Source organism: Schistocerca nitens, chromosome 4 (assembly GCF_023898315.1).
Source record: "Schistocerca nitens isolate TAMUIC-IGC-003100 chromosome 4, iqSchNite1.1, whole genome shotgun sequence".
Lineage (NCBI taxonomy): Eukaryota > Metazoa > Arthropoda > Insecta > Orthoptera > Acrididae > Schistocerca > Schistocerca nitens.
In genome coordinates, this window is record NC_064617.1 from 631,035,644 (window position 1) to 631,057,673 (window position 22,030).

Genomic DNA, 22,030 nt, shown 5'->3' on the forward strand with positions numbered 1-22,030 from the left:
GCTCATGATTGGCTCGCATCACACTAACTTCTGAGACAAGCCTTGCCTCCTCCTCCCAGAGCAGCCAGCTCACAGCTTATAAAAGAAACGAATGCGTAAGAATTGTAGATGTGACAATAGTTCATGGTGAGTCACCCGAAGGATCAGGTACCAGGTTGTCTCTTTGTTCATTTTGGTAAATAATATTAACGAACACTGCACATAAATCAACACTATATCCGTAATGGCTACTTACTGTTATGGCACACAATACTTTTATGTAGCTAATGTTGGCAGTGTCCGCTAACATTCCAGAGTGGCTCGTAATCAGCTGACTGCCACAGATCACAGACAGGCCAAGTAAAAGTGTGCAGTCAGTCATTCCCAGCACCATTCTCTAAGCAGTTATTCAAGGACTCGACTGAAGAGAAATGGAGAAAGCACACCACCTTGTCTTATCTTTGTTTCAATCTCAAAACCATCAGAGCTCTGCCTTGCAAATTTTACTCTGGAGTGTACATCAGTCAGAGGTGTAGAATGGATATGAGTATTTTGTTGTCTAGTCCTGATCCCTCATGATTTTATTGAAAGGTTGTCGGTTCATGGAGTTTTACAACTTCCTAATGTCTACATTTATGACTACTATTTTGGGGTTTCTGATTTTTGGAGTGAAGTAGTACTGTTTTATTGTTCAGGGTTTGCTCGGTACGGGCAATCTGCGCTGAAACCTCCTTAGTGTTCTCCAAGTTGATTGCCCACAATTTTTTATGACTCTGTAACACAGTCTTCTTCTTTTAGGATATAACCTAATTTCACAATACATTTTGTTATTAACACTTTACCATCATGGGCATGTAAACTTTTTGCTTACACTTTCATTTCCACACTACTGACAATAGTCTACACACAAAAAATGCTGTCACTGGGAGTTGTACAGCAACTTTCAACCTTTTGGAGAACAATGCCCCTTTTGGAGAACAATGCCCATGAGATTTACAACAAAGTAAGTGACAGTGTGGTGCCAAAATCCACAATTACATAGAAAATGAAAAATATGTAAATTCATCAGTTTCCTCACAAAACAAATCAATAAACAAGGTTGGTTGGTTGGTTGGTTTGTTTAAAGGCAGGAGAAGGAACCAAACTATGAGGTCATCGGTCCCTTGTTTCTGAGGAAACAATGCCACAAGGGTGAGAATAAAACAGACAAAACACATAACACAAAATGGAAAGAAAGGAAAAGCCACAATAACAAAGGGAAGGCAACGAACACTAAAAGAAACAAAAGGACAAGAAAACAGAGAGAAGCTAGAAACAGAAGGGAGTAAAACGTGAAAGCATATTACAGTGGCTGGCCAACTAGGGTGGAGGACACGGAGGGACAAAGGACATGCACTAAAACCAACATAGGAGTATAAAACCCACTCTCACAAATAAAATTTAAAACTAAAGCTGCCGTGAAGGCATTGTCGCCCAACACCGAAGGCAGCATACTGGGAAAGTTACAAATCTGCCACAGAGCAGCTAAAAGTGGGCAGTCCAGCAAGAGGTGAACGACTGTCATTTGGGAGCCACAGCGACACTGAGGTGGGTCCTCGTAATGGAGTAGGTAATCATGCGTTAGCCACGTATGGCCAATGCGGAGCCGGCAGAGGACAACTGATTCCCTGCGAGAGGCCTGCATGGAAGACTTTCACACATTCATAGTCCCCTTAATGACAAGCAGTTTGTTGTGCGTGCCGTTATGCCATTCCGCCTCCCAAAGCCAGAAAACCCTACAGAGTAAGACAGAATGCAGGTCAGCTTCGGAGATGCCTATCTCCAGAAGTGGTTTACGCATCATCTGTTTGGCCAGCCTGTCGGCAAATTAGTTTCCGGGGATTCCGACTTGTCCTGGGGTCCACACAAACACCATGGAACAGCAGGACTGTTCCAGGGCATAGATGGACTCCTGAATGGACATGCCATGCGTTCCAGCAGCTTACAAAGAACTTTGGTGAGGCTGATGGGCCGATAGCTATCCACATCAAGAGGGTTTTTACCGGGTTTGAGCACCGGAATGATGGTGCTCTCCCACCATTGTGATGGAAAGATGCCATCACACCAGATCCAGCTGAAGATAACGAGAAGATGTCGCTTGTAGTCAGATGAGAGATGTTTAATCATCTGACTGTGGATCCGATCAGGCCCAGGAGCTGTGTCGAGGCAATGTGCACGGGCACTGAGGAGCACCCATTCTGTAAATGGGGTGTTACAGGATTCACTGCAGCGTCCAGTGAATGGGAGGACGTTCCCTGAGAATTAGATCCAAACAAACGACTCCTCACACCTCCCTGCCTCTCGTCAGTAGCTGCTAGGTGCGAGCTAACATCCCAAAGATGTTCGGGCTCACATGCAGTTCCTCTTCATCGAAATGTCTTGGCTCAAACTCGTCGGGGTTGAACCACACATATCGCATTACACGCTCTAAATTAAGACACTTGTGCCCCTTTGGTAAAATTGTCTGGCTGATGGCAACTTTGCGAAATTGTATGAAACATACAACATTAATATAACGTGTAACAACAGTAATAATAATATCAGGAGTTAAATTAACAACCATAAAAGATGTAGGCCACACAGTTACGATTTGGTTAGAATAATGAAACTTCGTGGCAGATTAAAACTGTGTGCCGAACCGCGAAAGGTAAAAGTCCCGAGTTTACACAGTTTTAATCTGCCAGGAAGTTTCATATCAGCACACACTCCGCTGCAGAGTGAAAATCTCATTCTGGTTAGAATGTTTATTCAGAAATCAAACTAACAGCCAACATTATCATATTTAGAATTACTATTACACTCGAGCACATATCCATTTGTTACAGTTTGATCATTCACAATCTCATCGTGAATTACAAGTCCAATACTCCACTTCATTAACTATGTGAAAAGTTAAGAGTTCACACCAGGCGCGCGGCAGCTCACCACCCAGAGACTATGTCCCGCGATACCACACAACGCAAAATTTTCTACGTCATTTCACTTCCTATCTACCTAAAGACTGACCATCTGCTTTCGTGTCTCCACCAGCACTGTCCCTCTGCCCGTCCCCAGCCACGTTTCCCGCACGCTGAACATCCTCACTCAACTGACTAATGCAGTTCCCTTTCCTGAAGCCATCCATCTGATGGACTACAGCTTGTTCTACATTATTTTACATTTTAACATATTTAAATATTCACAGCTTGGCCACTTTCACGTTCTAAATAAAGTAACAATAATATCCATTACATAATAAATGTTAAATTCTTTTACATAAAACCAATACAATTTCCTTCTTAACTCTGAATGTCATGGCCAGTAGTCTTGCACCAATGTGCTTTCTGATAAATAAATAAAGAACAAAGGTAATTATTACGTACTAAACTTTACAACAAATATTCTATTACATAATGATTCAATAAGGTGTCATGCTATCATTGTTCAATATGTTTTGTGTGGAGGAAATGATGATCTGATATGTAACTGAAATTACTGATAATTTAAATTTACTATATCCTTTAAACAAATAAAATTACAGAGTTGAGATTTATAACATTTGCCATTTTAATGATGCGCTTCTATATGAAATGTCAATTGTTAAGATCGACCAAAGCGTTCAGATTTTAGCATTCAGGTCTTTGTTACAAAACTTGTTAATTTCACTTTAGCAGTAAATCCTAAACTATTACAGATATATCAATATTCAAGTTTTATTGGGATCACCATGAAAATTTATGAAGGATGGTAAATTAAAATTACTGTGGCTTCATTCCCTGAAAATTAAATAGTTTTCATAAATGTGTCCCTTTATAGCCAATCTTAAGTCCGCCACATTTAACACTGCTACGTCTCCCTGGCCACAAACGGCTTCTACAGGGTTTCCCTATGATGTGGGTTCTCGTCTGTCTCACTCTCACACTACAGTGCTTAGGCCTCATTCAGCACAATGGACGCCTGTGAATTTCCCCATCTCATGGTGAATCTGCACTCTTTGTAGTACACGGTCCTAGATGACAGGGTTCGTTTCACAATTCCTGAAGGCTGACTCTTTCAGCCATATACTTAAATGAGAGTGAAATGCTCGGTAACTCACATAGGCTAGCAGCAAGAAGTGGTGGCAGCACTGACTACAAGCTGAGTGGAGTGGTAGGAAGTGGAGAAGCAGTAAGAATAAAGGAATAGGGAAATGGTGCACATTCTCAGCTGTGCCCAGCCTCTGACGATGCATTACATCTCAGTAAACAAACCACTTCATCTACTGAGACATAGAACGAGATTTTTCCTGAGCTGCCCCCCCCCCTTTTTTTTTTTTTTTTTACATAGCTGGTCTCTCTCAGATGAAGTGCAGCATGGAGTACATCAGCCTTAGTCTTTCCTCTTTTAAATACATTAAGATTTTTCCATTCCTCTGTTTCAGATCAAGATGGATGAGTACAAGACACTTTAATATAATTCATTTGGAGATCTCACATGCCTTCATTCACAGCTATGTTTCAGCAGCACCATTAAACCCAAAGAAGTCAGTTGTATGCACTGGAATTACATGGAATGGGTTCATAGCTTCAGTTGACTCAACAATCTTGTGTAAATCTTGCAGAACGAAGGTCTTGCTTACCTTTCTTATAACATGTGTCATCTAGTAACGTTATGTCTGAAACACTTTCACTTACATTTGGCACATGGAACAAGTCTAGGGATGTGCAACAGAGAACCAACATCACAATAGCACTGGAAAAAAAAGGAAGAAGAAGAAGAAGAAGAAGAAGAAGAAGAAGAAGAAGAAGCCACTTACAATGTTTGACATTTCCACTCTTGACATATCCATTAACGTCTCTCGTCATTACCATTTCTATTTTCACAAAGCACGAGTATTATACTAGGATTAAAAATAGCCTCTACAAAGACCCCCAGGAGTTAACGTTAGCAGACAAAGGTGTGAGATAAATGGCTACATATGTACCAACAAACTATCTGAGCACATTAAATGTCATGTAGATAATGTAGTGGCATTTAAGACTGAATAAAAGTACTTTTTATTGGACAACTCCTTCCACTCTGTTGAAGAGTATATTCACATAAACACTTAAATTTACTAATGTTTACCTTAATGTGCAATTAGAATCAGTACTGTAATACAGTAATTTAATGTCCTTTCACAGTTTTGCACATACACTGCATTAAATGTACATATATAACTTCTTTACATATATCAGAGATCCATGGATAAGGAAGATGATGATGCTAGAATTCTTTGGGTACACATCGTTGAGGTCTTTAGCACCCAGGGATGTATGGAATATGACTAATATAATATAACAAACTCATTAGTATTCTAACTACATGATAAAACTGAAGATAGTTCCTTGTGGTAGGGTGCACACTGCCTGTACTACTAGACTGAGTGTCTCCAGATACTCTACTGTGGTCTAGCGTTCAAAGAGCTATTAAGTACAGTATTCATTAATATGAAGGCCCTGAGAATTACCTCCAATTTCTGAGGATATAGCCAGTCTGACACATTTTACCACTTCCAAAACAGTACCATATTACCTTGTATCCATCTAGTCTTTAATTTCAGCGATTTCCATGTCATCTGATGATATTACTTTTTTTTCTTTCAGTGTCTTGTATTTACACTAGATATGCATCATTTTTATTATATTTTGATAGAATATTGTATGTGCTAACAATACAATTATCTCTGACTAGTCAGCATTTGCTACCACACAAATGCACGCAGCAGCACCACTACCACCAGAGAGCACCACAGAAAGGTAGGTAGGGTAATAGATATTGTACATTTTACTCTGCAGTATCAGAATACTAGCACCACTATAAGAACCAATGATATTATCAATGATTAAATATCCAAGAACAAAGTTTCAGATCATATGAAACACATAAGCAGATTTCATTACTTTACCTGGTGCAGATTAGTAATATTCTAATAAATCCTTTAGCAACATAACAAATTTGTTATAAGAAAATAGTATGTTATGCGATACATACCCACTAAGAAGCACACTCTTGAGTGAGGAGAACTCTGCCTTGAGATCTTGGATGTGCCTACTTGTTGTATCTGCATTTTGTACTAGGTTGCTTAAATGTCCAATTTCAATACTAGTTTTCTTCACATCATCCTGCACACTCTTTACTTTCCCTGTCAATGATTTCTCTAAGTCCACAATAGAATCTTCAAGAGATTTCTTCTTTTTCTTCCCAAAGAAAAATGAGTGTAAGAATCTCTGTGAAAGGTAAAAATGTATTAAGGATTGCATACAGATTTTGAGTTTTAAAGACTAGTAATTTGTGTACTGGTATTTAATAACACAACACACCACAAAAGATTATTTAACATTCACTGTTAGGCTTTTCATATAGCTGCCGACAAGAGATCATGTATTGGAAGGTTTCAAACAGCATAGCACTATATAATCACTGGTTCAGAGAGGCACTATCCATTAAAACGTACAATTTGAATGCACATTGTCCAACTTTTGAAATATCTTACACAAATTAGAGAATAAAGTTATATTTTGTGAGTGTTGAAATTCAATTACAAGACTTTTGAACATTAGTTGGTGAAATATCCATGGGGAGCAACACTGATTTGATATGAGAAGTTTTCATGCAAGAATCAGAAATGGCAGTCATTTTTCAATTAATATCAACCCATGCTCTAATATTCATAGAGTATGTCAAAGCATACTGCTATGGCGACACGAACAGCAGGCACCAACATCTACCCGCAGAACAAATAACGCAGCAGCGGTATCACAGCCTGCATGCTGACAGACCAGAGGCCGCAGCAACTCAACCTGGCAAGCCATCCAGCCAGACCAACAAAGGGTGGCACTAGCAGCTGAGTTAGGACACAGACATGTGCACAGCTATGATCAGCATGTCTAGGCCAAACTATTTTGTACTTTAACAGAAATCAACTGGAGCCAGTCACACATGGAGCATCATTCCACGAGGCAATTATTTACGTTTGCACTTAGACTTGAGAAGTCAGTTCCAGCACAGTGAGACCCTAAAAGGACTTCGCCAGGACATCACTCACTATAATGAGGATTTCTCTCCACTCTGCATGTCACTTAGGGGCCAGACTTAGTCAATGTAACAGTGCCAAACCGGGAGGCCTTGCTATTACTGTGCTTCACTACTTCTCTTCCACTTTGAGCGAGTGTGACTTAATGCTAGTAGTATACACACAATATTAGAGAACTTCTCTGGTTCTCTTGTCAGGACTCCATTAGCAATGGAAAGTCTGCCAAAAACTCTTAAAATTCTGGACTTTAATCTTAGGTTCCTATTTTAGAACTTAACTTGTTCAAGTAATTGGAAAACTTTATGTTGTATTTAAGATTGCAATTTGGTCAAACTTCCGAACTGTAACTTTGCAGGACTCTGAAGCCGTTTTTGTTGTTCGCTCACACAAAGAAGACCTAAGTTCATTTCTTTGGAAGTTACCAACTGTGTTTATCACATCTGCTTTGTATATTAATGTCAGACCTAAAGTGGGGGCGAATAGAACCACTATCATACAACCCTGCACCAACCTTACAACAAAACCACTAATCTTCCTCTATAACTACTGATATTTGTTCTTTATCTATACTCTGTAAACCACCATACAGAGGGTATGTCTCATTCCACCTGTTATTAGGGTTTCTGCCTGTTCCCTTCACCCATGGAACACCGAAAGAACGACTGATGAAGGAGTCTGCATGTGCAGTAATTATTCTAATCTTTTTCTCACAATCCCTGTGTGAGTGATACGAATGGGGTTGTAGTGTATCCCTAGAGAAATCATTTAAAGCTGGTTCTTGAAACTTTGTTAATAGACTTTCTTGGTATAGTTTACATCTGTCTTCAAGAGTCTGCCATTTCAGTTCCTTCAGAATCTCTATGATACTCTCCCATGGATTACACCGACATGTGACCTTTCGTTTGCGAGCAATACTCCAAAACAGTTGCTCGAGTGATTTGTAAGAAATATTTTTTGTACACTGATTGCATTTCCCCAGTATTCTACCAACAAATCAAAGTCTACCACCTGCTTTATCCATGACTGAAACTATGTAATCATTCCAATTCATTTCCCTACAAAATCCTACACCCAGGTAGAACAGTTGATATTACAGTCATAGGATATTACATTTTTTCATTTAGTGAAGTGCACAATTTCACATTTCTGAACATTTAGAGCAAGTTGTCAATATCTCTGTATCAGGTTGAAATATTATCAAGATCTGACTGAATATTTATGCAGCTTCTCAGATAGTTCTTCATTATAGATAACTGCATCATCTGCAAAAAGCCTGATTTTGCTGTAATATTGTATGCTAGGTCATTAATATACAATACAAACAGCAAGGGACCCAATGCACTTTCCTGCAGCACACCTGGAGCTACTTCTACAGCTGTCAATGATTCTCCATCCAAGATTACATGTTGTGTCCTATCTACCAAAAAGTTCTCAATCCAGTCACAAATTTCACTTGCTACCCTATATTATTGTACTTTTGACAATAAGCATAGGTGCAGTACTGAGTCAAATGCTTTTCAGACATTAAAAAAAAACACTGCATCTACACGGTTGTCCTGATCCAAAGCTTTTAGTATGTCTTGTGAGAAAAGTGCGAGTTGGGTTTCACATAATCGATATTATCAAAAACCATGCTGGTTGGCATTGACGAGCTCATTCTGTCCCAGATAGTCATTATGTTTGAGCTCAGAATATGTTCTAAGATTCTACAATAAATTGCTGTCAAGGAAATTGGACAGTTGTTTCATGGATCACTTTCACTACACTTCTTGTAGATGGGTGTGACCTGTATCTTTTTCCAAGAACTAGGCATAGTTTTTTGTTTGAGGGATTTATGATAGATTATGGTTATAAGAGCAGCTAACTCAGCCTCAAATTCTGCATAGAATCTGACAGTGATCCCACTAAGGCAAGGAGCTTCATTCAATTTTAATGATTTCAGCTGTTTCTCAACACCACAGACACTAATACATATTTCACACACATTTTCGGTGATAGGAGGATTAAATTGGGGCAATTTTCCTGGGTATTCCTTTGTAAAGTAACATCTGAAAACCATTTCAAGCATCTCAGATTTTGCTTTGCTATCCTCGATTTTAATTCCTGTCAACATTCACTAGGGACTGGACACTAACTCTGATGCTACTAACAGCCTTTACATTCAACCAGAATTTCTTTGGGTTCTGTAAAAGATCATTTGGTAATATTCTGCCACAGAAGTCATTGAAGGCATCACACATTGCTCTCTTGACAGTCAAACGCATTTCATTCAGCATTTCTCTATCTGTAGCCCTCCTCTTTGTTTTAGACCTATTATGCAGTAATTTCTGTTTCTTTAGAAGTTTATTTACATTGACTGTATATCATAGAGGTTCCCTCCCATTGTGGACTGTTCTCCTGCGTACATATCTATCCTGTGTGGTCAACTATTCTTCTGAACTTGAGCCACAGTTCCTCTACAAGCTCCTGACCTGTGCTGAAGGTTTCAGGTTCCTCATTGACATATGACATAACTGATTTTTTATCTAGTTTACTGAACATATACATCTTTCTGCTTGTTTTAGTTGTCCTTTGTACTTCGTTGATCATTGCTGCCACAAGCACACTATGGTCACTGATACCATTTTCAATGTGTAAACCCTCAGCGAGGTCAGGTCTATTTGTTGCCATTAGACCAAATATATTTCCATCATGAGTAGTTCTAAGTAGTTTTCAGAGAAGGCATTTCGTAAAGTTTCACAGGGTGTTTTATCACATTCACCACTAACAAAACTGTAATTATCCCAATTAACTGTTGGATGATTGAAGTCTCCACACATAATTACAGTATGACTGGGGGACTTACATAGAAGTGAACTGAGATTTTCTCTGAAGTTTTTTGTTACATCAGGAGATGAGTCTGTGGGTGATAGAAGGATCCATCCCTGATATTGAGTCTTGCCCAAGCAATCTTCGATGTAGCTTCAATTCCTATCTCGGTGGGTTCGAGTTTTTTGTCTGCTGCGACAAATACACCACCTCCGTTTCCCATTTGCCTATCCTTTTGATATACCCTTAAATTTTCCCCAAAAATCTGACTGCTATCAATTTCAGCTTTCAACTAGCTCTCTTTACCTAGTATTACATGAGCTTCACTGCTTCTCATGAGTGCTTCAAACTCTGGCACTTTGATGCGAATGCTTTGGCAGTTTACCATTAAGGTTTTAACACACTCGCCTGTGGGAGGCATTTCTTTAGATCTTACATTGACACGTCTGGATTTTCTACAGCTATCATTATCTGGACTGGATGGAGAGTCGCCTAATCAAAAAAACTCTCGTGTGCACCCCACACACAGTTAGCTGACTACCAGCATCTGATGTGCAGTGCACACCTAACCTACTTAGGGGGACCCTACTACAGTTCTAAATCCTATGGCCTAACTCCAAGAAGTCGCAGCCTAGCTTGTCGCAGAACTTTTGAAGTCCCCGGTTCGGTCCTTCCATTCAACTTAGAACCAAATGGCCACGATCAGTTTTGGTGACAACGTTGCAAATTGTGAGCTTCATTGAGACTCCACGCACAGGTCTGATCTTCTCAACCAGTTTTGAGAGTCGCTGAAATGACCCAAAAATGCCCAGACAACATGCATCACTTGTTCAAATGTGTGCCACAATCTGTAGTTGGCTGCACCCTGTTCCCCAATGGCTGCTGAAATAGCCTCTTCAACATATTGAGCGAGGTCCACAGGCATACACACTGAGTGCGCCTGGTGTCCTTTCCTGTCCCTTGCTGCCATTTCCCTAAGGGGACCATCACTTGGCATAGATTTGAACCCCCAACAATTAATATACACCTAACCTTTTGGCATTACTTATGTGACATATACCCTGCTTACAATAAAACTATTCAATGGTACTTCTGATATATTTTCATATGATATTTCCACTGGGAGTGGATCTATCACATATGAATCAAGGAGAGAATACTGTAAAGGTGAAGGAATGGTAACTAGTGTCAAGTTCCACTAACAGAGTATTATGATGTTGTGGTCTTCAATCCTGAGACTGGTTTGATGCAGCTCTCCATGCTACTCTATCCTGTGCAAGATTCTTCATCTCCCAGTACCTACTGCAGCCTACATCCTTCTGAATCTGCTTAGTGTATTCATCTCTTGGTCTCCATCTACGATTTTTACCCTCCGTGCTGCCCTCCAATACTAAACTGGTGATCCCTCGATGTCTCAGAACATGTCCTACCAACTGATCCCTTCTTCTAGTCAAGTTGTGCCACAAGCTCCTCTTCTCCCCAATTCTATTCAATACCTCCTCATTAGTTATGTGATCTACCCATCTAATCTTCAGCATTCTTCTGTAGCACCACATTTCAAAAGCTTCTATTCTCTTCTTGTCTAAAGTATTTATCATCCATGTTTCACTTCCATACATAGCGACACTCCATACAAATACTTTCAGAAATGACTTCCTGACACTTAAATCTATAATCTATGTTAACAAATTTTTCTTCTTCTGAAAAGCTTTCCTTGCCATTGCCATTCTACATTTTATATCCTCTCTACTTCGACCATCATCAGTTATTTTGCTCCCCAAATAGCAAAACTCCTTTACTACTTTAAGTGTCTCATTTCCTAACCTCATTCCCTCAGCATCACCCGATTTAATTCGACTACATTCCATTATCCTCGTTTTGCTTTCGTTGATGTTCATCTTATACCCTCCTTTCAAGACACTGTCCATTCCGTTCAGCTGCTCTTCCAAGTCCTTTGCTGTCTCTGACAGAATTACAATGTCATCGGCAAACCTCGACATTTTTATTTCTTCTCGATGGATTTTAATACCTACTCTGAATTTTTCTTTTGTTTCCTTTACTGCTTGCTTAATATACAGATTGAATAACATCGGGGAGAGGCTACAACCCTGTCTCACTCCCTTCCCAACCACTGCTTCCCTTTCATACCCCTCGACTCATAACTGCCATCTGCTTTCTGTACAAATTGTAAATAGCCTTTTGCTCCCTGTATTTTACCCCTGCCACATTCAGAATTTGAAAGAGAGTATTCCAGTCAGCATTGTCAAAAGCTTTCTCTAAGTCTACAAATGCTAGAAACGTAGGTTTGCCTTTCCTTAATGTTTCTTCTAAGATAAGCCGTAGGGTCAGTATTGCCTCACGTGTTCCAATATTTCTATGGAATCCAAACTGATCTTCCCTGAGGTTGGCTTCTACCAGTTTTTCCATTCATCTGTAAAGAATTCGCATTAGTATTTTGCACCTGTGACTTATTAAGCTGATAGTTCAGTAATTTTCACATCTGTCAACACCTGCTTTCTTTGGGATTGGAATTATTATATTCTTCTTGAAGTCTAAGGGTATTTCGCCTGTCTCACACATCTTGCTCACCAGATGGTAGAGTTTTGTCATGACTGGCTCTCCCAAGGCCATCAGTAGTTCTAATGGAATGTTGTCTACTCCCTGGGCCTTGTTTCGACTCAGGTCTTTCAGTGCTCTGTCAAACTCTTCACGCAGTATCATATCTCCCATTTCATCTTCATCTACATCATCTTCCATTTCCATAATATTGTCCTCACGTACACCGCCCTTGTATAGACCCTCTATATACTCCTTCCACCTTTCTACTTTCCCTTCTTTGCTTAGAACTGGGTTTCCATCAAAGCTCTTGATATTCATGCAAGTGGTTCTCTTCTCTCCAAAGGTCTCTTTAATTTTCCTGTAGGCTGTATCTGTCTTACCCCTAGTCAGATAAGCCTCTACATCCTTACATTTGTCCTCTAGCCATGCCTGCTTAGCCATTTTGCACTTCCTGTCAATCTCATTTTTGAGACGTTTGTATTATCTCTTTGCCTGCTTCATTTACTGTGTTTTTATATTTTCTCCTTTCATCAATTAAATTCAATATTTCTTCTGTTACTGAAGGTTTCTACTAGCCCTCGCCTTTTACCTATTTGATCCTCCGCTGCCTTCACTATTTCATCCCTCAAAGCTACCCATTCTTCTTCTACTGTATTTCTTTGCCCCATTCCTGTCAATTGTTCCCTTATGCTCTCCCTAAAACTCTGAACAACTTCTGGTTCTTTCAGTTTATCCAGGTCCCATCTCCTTAAATTCCCACCTTTTTGCAGTTTCTTCAGTTTTAATCTACAGTTCATAACCAATAGATTGTGGTCAGAGTCCACATCTGCCCCTGGAAATATCTTACAATTTAAAACCTGGTTCCTAAATCTCTGTCTTACCATTATATAATCTATCTGATACCTTTTAGTATCTCCAGGGTTCTTCCGTGTATACAACCTTCTTTAATGATTCTTGAACCAAGTGTTAGCTGTGATTAAGTTATGCTCTGTGCAAAATTCTACCAGGCGGCTTCCTCTTTCATTTCTTGGCCCCAATCCATATTCACCTACTAAGTTTCCTTCTCTTCCTTTTCCTAATGTCGAATTCCAGTCACCCATGACTATTAAATTTTCGTCTCCCTTCACTACCTGAATAATTTCTTTTATCTCATCATACATTTCATCAATTTCTTTGTCATCTGCAGAGTTAGTTGGCATATAAACTTGTACTACTGTAGTAGACGTGGGCTTCGTGTCTATCTTGGCTACAATAATGCATTCACTATGCTGTTTGTAGTAGTTTACCCGGTCTCCTATTTTTTTTTATTCATTATTAAACCTACTCCTGCATTACCCCTATTTGCTTTTGTATTTATAACCCTGTATTCAGCTGACCAAAAGTCTTGTTCCTCCTGCCACCAAACTTCACTAATTCCCACTATATCCAACTTCAACCTATCCATTTCCCTTTTTAAATTTTCTAACCTACCTGCCTGATTAAGGAATCTGACATTCCACACTCCGATCCGTAGAACGCCAGTATTCTTTCTCCTGATAATGACGTCCTCTTGAGTAGTCCCCGCCCAGAGATCCGAATGGGCGACTATTTTACCTCGGGAATATTTTACCCAAGAGGATGCCATCATCATTTAATCATACAGTAAAGCTGCATGCCCTTGGGAAAAATTACGGCTGTAGTTTCCCCTTGCTTTCAGCCGTTTGCAGTACCAGAACAGCAAGGCTATTTTGGTTAGTGTTACAAGGCCAGATCAGTCAATCATCCAGACCGTTGCCTCTCCAACTACTGAAAAGGCTGCTGCCCCTCTTCAGGAACCACACGTTTGTCTGGCCTCTCAACAGATACCCCTTCGTTGTGGTTGCACCTACGGTACGGCTATCTGTATTGTTGAGGCAAGCAAGCCTCCCCACCAACGGCAAGGTCCATGGTTCATGGGGGGAACAGAGTATTATAGGTGGTAGTAATACCTTCAAAAACCTTCCCCATAATCATTGCGCAAAATGTATTAACATCATTGCCTATATATTTAATGATATGACTACACATTTCATCACCTTCAGAGTGCTTTCTTTTATACGAGGGTCACTCCAAAAGAAATGCACAATATTTTTTTTTTTTAAATCCATCTTTTATTCTAAATGTTTGAAAGTTTTACAGTGTGTAGATACATCCTTTAGGAACAATATTTTCATTTCTCCACATAATTTCCATCCCTCTCAACTGCGTTACACCATCTTGGAACCAGCGCCTGTATACCCACATAGTAAAATTCTGGACCAACCTGTTGGAGCCACTGTTTGGCAGCGTGCACAAGGGAGTCCTTCTTCAAACCTTGTTCCACAAAGAGAGTCTTTCAGTTTCCCAAAGAGAAGATAGTCACATGGAGCCAGGTCAGGGCTGTAAGGCGGATGTTTCAGTGTTGTCCATCCGAGTTTTGTGATGGCTTCCATGGCTTTTTGACTGATATGTGGCCGTGCATTGTCGTGCAACAGCAGAACATCCTGCTTTTGCCATTGTGGTCGAACACGACTCAGTCAAGCTTGAAGTTTCTTCAGTGTCATCACATATACATCATAATTTATGATGGTTCCACTTGGCATGATGTCCACAAGCAAGAGTCCTTCAGAATCAAAAAACACCATAGCCATAACTTTTCCAGCAGAAGGTGTGGTTTTGAATTATGAATTTGCATGATGCCACCTCATTGATTTTCTCTTTGTCTCTGGTGAAAAATGATGGAGCCACGTTTCATCACCTGTCACAATTCTTCCAAGAAATTCATCTCCACCATTCTCGTACTGTTCCAAAAGTTCGCTGCATACCATTTTTTTTTTTTTTTTTTTTTTGTTTCTTTGCGAGCCACTGTCAACATCCTGGGAACCCATCTGGCACAAACCTTTTTTAACGCCAACACTTTCAGTATTCTGCAAACACTTCCTTCCCCCATCCCAGTGTAGCGGGACAATTCGTTCACTGTGATGCGTCTGTCAGCAGTCACCAATTCGTTAACTCTCTGCACATTGTCTGGAGTGTGTGCAGTACGAGGCATGCCGTTGCGAGGACAATCCTCAATATTGCCGTGCCCCCTTTCATCACGTAACCTGCTTGCCCACCGACTAACTGTACTGAGATCGACAGCAGCATCTCCATACACCTTTTTCAACCTCTTGTGGATGTTTCCCAGTGTCTCGTTTTCACAGCACAGGAATTCTATGACAGCACATTGCTTCTGATGAACGTCAAGTGTAGCAGCCATCTTGAAGACATGCTGTGGCGGCGTCACTCACGGGAACAGATTGAACTAAGTTTGAAAACAAGTGGAAAGGATGTATCAACACACTGTAGAACTTTCACACATGCAGAATGAAAACTGTATTTTTACAAAAATAGTGTGCATTTCTTTTGGAGTGACCCTCGTATTTTATTTATTTGATCTCATAAATAATCATAGTGGTACAGTAGCCAGAGAAAATTTTTAATGAACCTGCAAAACAGTAAAACGTTGAATGCCAAAGCTAATTTATTTTAGAAAAGGAAGCATAAACATATTCCAAATAATTTACCATCAAGAAACACAGCTTCCAAAAATTTTGCATCAGTCATCATAAGGAACACTTACCTTATAGAACAGATATAAAGCATAGAGAGCACCTGCTATTAGTGCTATACTGTTGCCAATATCTCTAAATCTGCTCCAGAATGTTGGTCGGGGAAGAATTATCTGTTGTGGGGGTATTGCTATTGATGTCTGAGTGTCTGGCTGTAAGAGAAGTAACAGCAGGTAACAAGACTTCATTGCATTTTAACATATTATAGCAGTTTTCACTTTTAAATACTGGAAGACTATGCAGTAGAAGGGACAATGTTAGGTATGAACAGAAAGTGATAAAATAGGAATAAAATTATATACAGGGTATATCTCCAAACAGTCATCAGGTGCATTTTCTCTTGTATTTCAGCAGATATTTGTAATGTTATTTTTGTAATGCCAACGGCCTTGCCACAGTGGTAACATCGGTTCCCGTCAGACCACCAAAGTTAAGCGCTGTTGGCCTGGGATAGCACTTGGATGGGTGACCATCCAGTCTGCCTAGGGCTGTTGGCAAGCAGGGTGCACTCAGCCCTTGTGAGGCAAACTGAGGAGCTACTTGATTGAGAAGTAGATGCTCTGGTCTCTGAAACTGAGATACAGCTGGGAGAGCGGTGTGCTGACCACATGCCCCTCCATATCCGCATCCAGTGACGCCTGTGGGCTGAGGATGACACGGCAGCCAGTTGGTACCACTGGGTCTTCATGGCCTGTTCGGGAGATATCGCTCATCACATCTTTCATGTGATGCTCAATGTTGAAGGAAAGCAATGGTTTCCTCCCCATTGCAAAAAAATATCTACCAAAACACCAAAGAAAATGCACCTGATGACTCTTAGGAGAGAAACCCTGCATACTCTTACAGAAATTGAAACTTAAGTATAGAAAGTATTTTTTTTTTCCCCCGGGAATTACTAATGTAATAATAACATGCATTACAGTTTACTCTCCACAGCTCTAGTCTTGTCTGTAAATTGAATAACAAATACAGCTTGTGGTAGGGAGAAGTGGCCCTTCCTGGAAAAACACTACAACTGCTGCTCATTATAACTATGTATCACTATGTATCAATTTCCCACCTAGCAGTGGCTGTGTAGATTCTGCGCATGTGCATTTATTGCATTAGTTACATCATTTTCTAATTTCTGTATTCTGTTTAGTGTGAACATATTTAATGGGAAGTGAACACATATTGCACACTATGTAACCACTGATTCTTATGACGTGTTCCCTGCAACATTACAGAGTGGAGACTCAACAGCTCACTCTACAGTTTACAGACCAAAGCTCAGCCTCTGGTAAGCATCTCCCCCCCCCCCCCCCTTTCAGTTTGTGGATTGTTTTACTATTTTACTACAATAAAGTCTCATATGGTGCACTGCAATTCATCAGAAAGCAATTTGTAAAATTAGGGGTTAGTGTACCATCAGCAAAATGACAAAGAAATCAGAGGTTCCAGGATGCAGGCTTTGTCTAAATAACAAAGAGGAAACATTCCTAACAATAATGGAAATTCCTGGATGGAAAAATACATAAAATAACAGAAAGACAACCACTCACCTGTAGATGTAGAGGGCTGTTCATTAAGCATGTAACAGGAAACAGTTAAAAATAGTTTTCGAGCTCTTGCTCTTTTTTTAGTAAGAGTACATAGATTCGAATAAAGAGCCACACAGACACCCAAAAGTACATCGCATTTGAGTGACTGTGTGGTTGTATGTGTGAATGTCTGTACTCTCACTAGAAAAAGGGTAGGATCTCGAAAGCTGTTGTTAAAATTTTTCTGTTAGGTGCATCATGCACAATGCATTAGCCTCTCTGCAGGTAAATGGTTGCCTTTCCCTTATATTAAGTAAAGAGGAGAAATGCTAATCTGAACTGTATTACCATAATAGGTTTCTGGATTGAAGACTGAAGCCATTACTAATTTTGCATTACAAGAGAGGCAAGCTACAAAAGTGAACTGCAGTTATAAATTCAGTGCTTGCAGGCAGTGTTTCTTTCATCACAAGGTTGTTAACAAAGCTTTGAGTGACTCGTCACTCCTTTCCATCATTTTCTCTTTTCTAAGCTTTTTTTTTTCAGAATAAAGAACACACAAATTTAGATACTGTATCAATCACCATTATCTTAGATTTGTTGCTACATGTGAGCAAAATACACTGAAAGCTGAATTAAGAAAGTTATATCTTTTTACGAGGTCAATAGTGTATTAATGAAGTATTAAGTGTTCAAATGCTACTTGCTTCTGCATCTGCAACAAATCTGTTTCTTACCAGGTTCAACACCTTTACTCAGAATGCATTACAATCACAGGGGCATCAATGCTTAGTGGGTTCCCACTTTATTTACTCACCAATGGAGTGAAGCTACGCTCAAAGGCAATGCTGATTTCTTCATCTGTCAGTCCTTTAGATTTTAGGAATTTCTGCCTGTATGTTAAAGGGCTCTGTTGTATCTTCTGATTACTCAAAAACCTTGTAGCAATGGAAATCTGAAAATTTCAGGAAAAAGTTACATGAAGTTTTACAGGAAGCAGATATGAAATATACTGTCATTTGATAAAAAAATGTGGTACAAGGAATATGATTCTTCTGTAGCCTGAGGTGAAGGGCTGTGAAGGTTGTGGAATGTCAATCAATGAATTACTTTCCCATTTTCATATAAACTTGTAAGCAAGAGACATTAAACTTCTGAAAAGACTGAAAGGTCTATGTAATGTATCTGCTCTTCATCAGTGACTTATTACAACCTGACACACTTTTCAATCAGAAATCTAGTCACATTGTTAAAATTTAAAATGTACTTATTCAAGAAGAATTCAGGGACCCCAGAACACCAACAATGCAATGGTCAATGAACACTTCATAAGCCACATAATTAATGATAGTAAGAAACCAGTGCATGAAATTTAAACAACGCACAAGATAAGATGATGCAACATCAGTTAGGGATAGTTCTGTTTCCTGCTTTTAGATACCGTAGTAAGACTGCTTATTTCTATGACTCAGGCTAATGGTCATCAGTGAAATTTCTGATGAACAGAGCAACGGAGGTTTCTAAGATGTACGGAATGGTGTACTAGATCTCATGTGCCTTTGGTGACAGAGTGGAATTGCTTATACATCACAAGAACTCTTGACACAGCAAGTATGTGCAAGTCACATTGATTAAATATCTAAGTGTAATGTCGCAAAGGGATATGAAATGGAACAAACACATAAGGATGGTAATAGGGAAGGTGAATGGTCAGCTTTGGCTTATTGGGAGAGTTTTAGAAAAGTTTACCTTATCTACAGAGGAGACCACACATACAACATTTGTGTCACCCATTCTTGACTACTGCTGAAGTGTTTGGAATACCAACAAGATCAGATTAAAGGAAGACAGTGAAGCAATTGAGAAATGCTGCTAGATTTGTTACTAGTAGGTTCAATTACTACATCAGTGTTATGGAGATATTTTACGAACAAAAATGGGAATCCCTGGAGGGCAGACAGCATTCTTTTCACAAAAAATAAATAAATAAAATAAAAACAAAAATAAAAAATGTTGAGAAAGTTTAGAGAATATGCATTTGCAGCTGACTGCAGAACAATTCTAGTGCCACCAAAATACATTTTGATTAAGGACCGCGAAGACAAGATAAGAGAAATTAGGACTCATATGGAAGCACACAAACATTTGTTTTTCCCTCACTACATTTGTGTGTGGAATAGGAAAGGAAATGACAAGTAGTGGTACACGGTACCCTCCACTATACATCATACAGTGTCTTTGGACTAGGACATTGATGTGGATGTAGACTTCGGCTAACCTGAAAATGGTCTCCTTGAAAATCTTCCTAGCTTTAGCCTCAGTTATCTGACATTTTACTTTCTGCACACAAGCTGTTCCTGAATCTTCACAGTGCCACTTTAATTTTTGTCCCACTGTGGGAATCACTGCATCAGCAGCTTTGTGGGTGGGCTCCAAGACAGGTGCTGTGCATCAAAGAGAGGTTTTTGTTGAAGCCCCGTAAGTTGTATGTATCAGGAAGAGTCTGGCGACGTATTACATCTTCCCACAAAAGTATCACAAAATGACTGCTTTGACATGCGTAAGTTTGAAATTTGGTATGAAGGTGCCTACAACCTTCGTCTGTAATGGTGCAAAACCACACCATTTGTGATACCACCCTCAGGCTCAGCAACACTTTGAACAGCAAGTTGTCAACACACTAAGAAAAGGCCACAGCTCAGAAGTTCATGTGAGCTATAAGGTAGATTAATGATGTTACAATGACATCAGATTTCACCACAATTCTGCCTAATGCCACTGTGGATGTGTCACATGATAAGAAGGTTGTCACGGCCCCTCTTATCCATATTTCACTCAGGGTCACAATCGTGACGTCCTGTGTTGAAATAATGCAGTTTTCTTATAGAGGGCTGAGGAAAATATTTGAGATACACTGCTGCTCAGAATTGACACAGAAAGGTCTCAAGGTGGCAAAAAGGGCTTCAATGAAACCACCCATTTCCCTGAGACATTGATTCCCACATATTTCACAGTTGAAAATTACAGTTTCCATTGTGATGAGAAACAGAAAGATGTTTTTCACAACCTTTGACACTGCTGACAGCCTTTGATGTTTCAACCCTTCTCTAAGGGCACTGTGGTGCTGCATTTCCATTGAACATGATCACACCACTTTAAAGTGCAGTGCAACTGCAACTTTTGCTCTTGTGTACAGGTTGGAACTATTAGGGACTGTCGAACACCATTCAACAAAATTTGAAAGTTATCAGAAGCAGCATACGAACCCTTTGCTGCTTATGCTTTTTCAGCCCTCCTGTGACGCAATCATGCAGGACTGCAGCTTTAACATGCACACGAATAAAATGGCAAAGGATCATTCCAAGAACCCCCATGCCAAATCAGCTTCACAGCTACTCTAGCACCTGAAGGTAGCAAACCTCATGCAAGGGGTGTCAAAGGGGCAGCCATCCAGCTGATTCGTTATCAAAATTTCTGAAGGTACATTCCTAACATTACTCAACAAAGATGTGTGCGTGACACTGAGGGTGGTGCTAAACTGAGGGTGTCTTAGAGGGAAACTTTGCTGTTTTATTCACATGCATTTCAATTTGCACTTCTGCATGATCATGCCATAAGAGGGTGGAAAACAGGAGGGTTGAAAAAACACATGTAAGGTGATCCATGTCATTCAAGGAAGGTCATGTGTCATGTATGTCAAATATAGAGCTCAGAGCAAAGATGTGTGTGACTGTAATTACTTTGTAAACATCAGCCACATACCGTGGGAAATTATTACTCAACAGGTGCAGAGTCTATCTGCCAGAGAGCATTTGTAATCGCCGTCAAGCAAGAAGGAATGAAGGAGCTCTGGTCCCATGGAAAAATCCTGGCACCAAGGAAGATGAAAATGATGTACATAAGCGACTGTTGTTATACACTACTCACAGAATGTTAACAGGAGGCCTTTGAGACAATAATATTAGTTGGTTCCCATGAAACGTGTAATCTTTCGTGAAAGTTTGTGAGAATACACACAGTTAATTAGAATCAATCTACTCTTCATTTACACAGACAAGCAGTGTTTTGTTTTATGGACACTTCACTTATAGAGATTTGCATGGAAGAAGAAGTTTGATGCCGAGGAAGAACATGCCACAGCATAGCTGGACACTGAGGTAAATCACAAGAGTTGAAAGACTGAATATCTGCACCAATCTAATAAGAGAGTGTTAAGGCAGCAGTCATCAGGCACTAATAAACAATCCATGTAAGTACCCTTCAGTGCTTTGGATCACATTACAATTTTGTCAAATTGTTCTGAATGGTCTCTAGTGTTCCAACCTGTACACAAAAGCAAAAACTGCAGTTGCACTGCACTCCAAAGGGGTGCAATCATGTTCAATGGGGATGCAGCCCCACAATGTCCTTAGAGAAGTGCTGAGAAGTCACAGGTTGTCAGCAGTGTCAACAGTTGTCAAAAACAATAAACATTCCCAGCAACA

General features: G+C 39.8%; 1 protein-coding gene and 1 pseudogene across 1 annotated transcript in view; one reads left to right on the top strand and one right to left on the bottom strand.

Moving 5' to 3' along the window:
* LOC126251377 (peroxisomal membrane protein PEX14) overlaps positions 1-22,030 on the bottom strand; it is a 52,292-nt gene that overhangs the window by 5,514 nt on the left and 24,748 nt on the right. The window contains exons 2-4 of the mRNA XM_049951761.1: positions 18,364-18,501; positions 16,038-16,178; positions 6,010-6,245 (exon numbers count right to left, since the gene is read on the bottom strand). Of these exons, the coding sequence (XP_049807718.1) occupies positions 6,010-6,245; positions 16,038-16,178; positions 18,364-18,501 (515 nt within the window). The remainder of the gene's footprint in view (positions 1-6,009; positions 6,246-16,037; positions 16,179-18,363; positions 18,502-22,030) is intronic.
* Positions 16,406-16,523, top strand: LOC126254048 (5S ribosomal RNA; annotated as a pseudogene).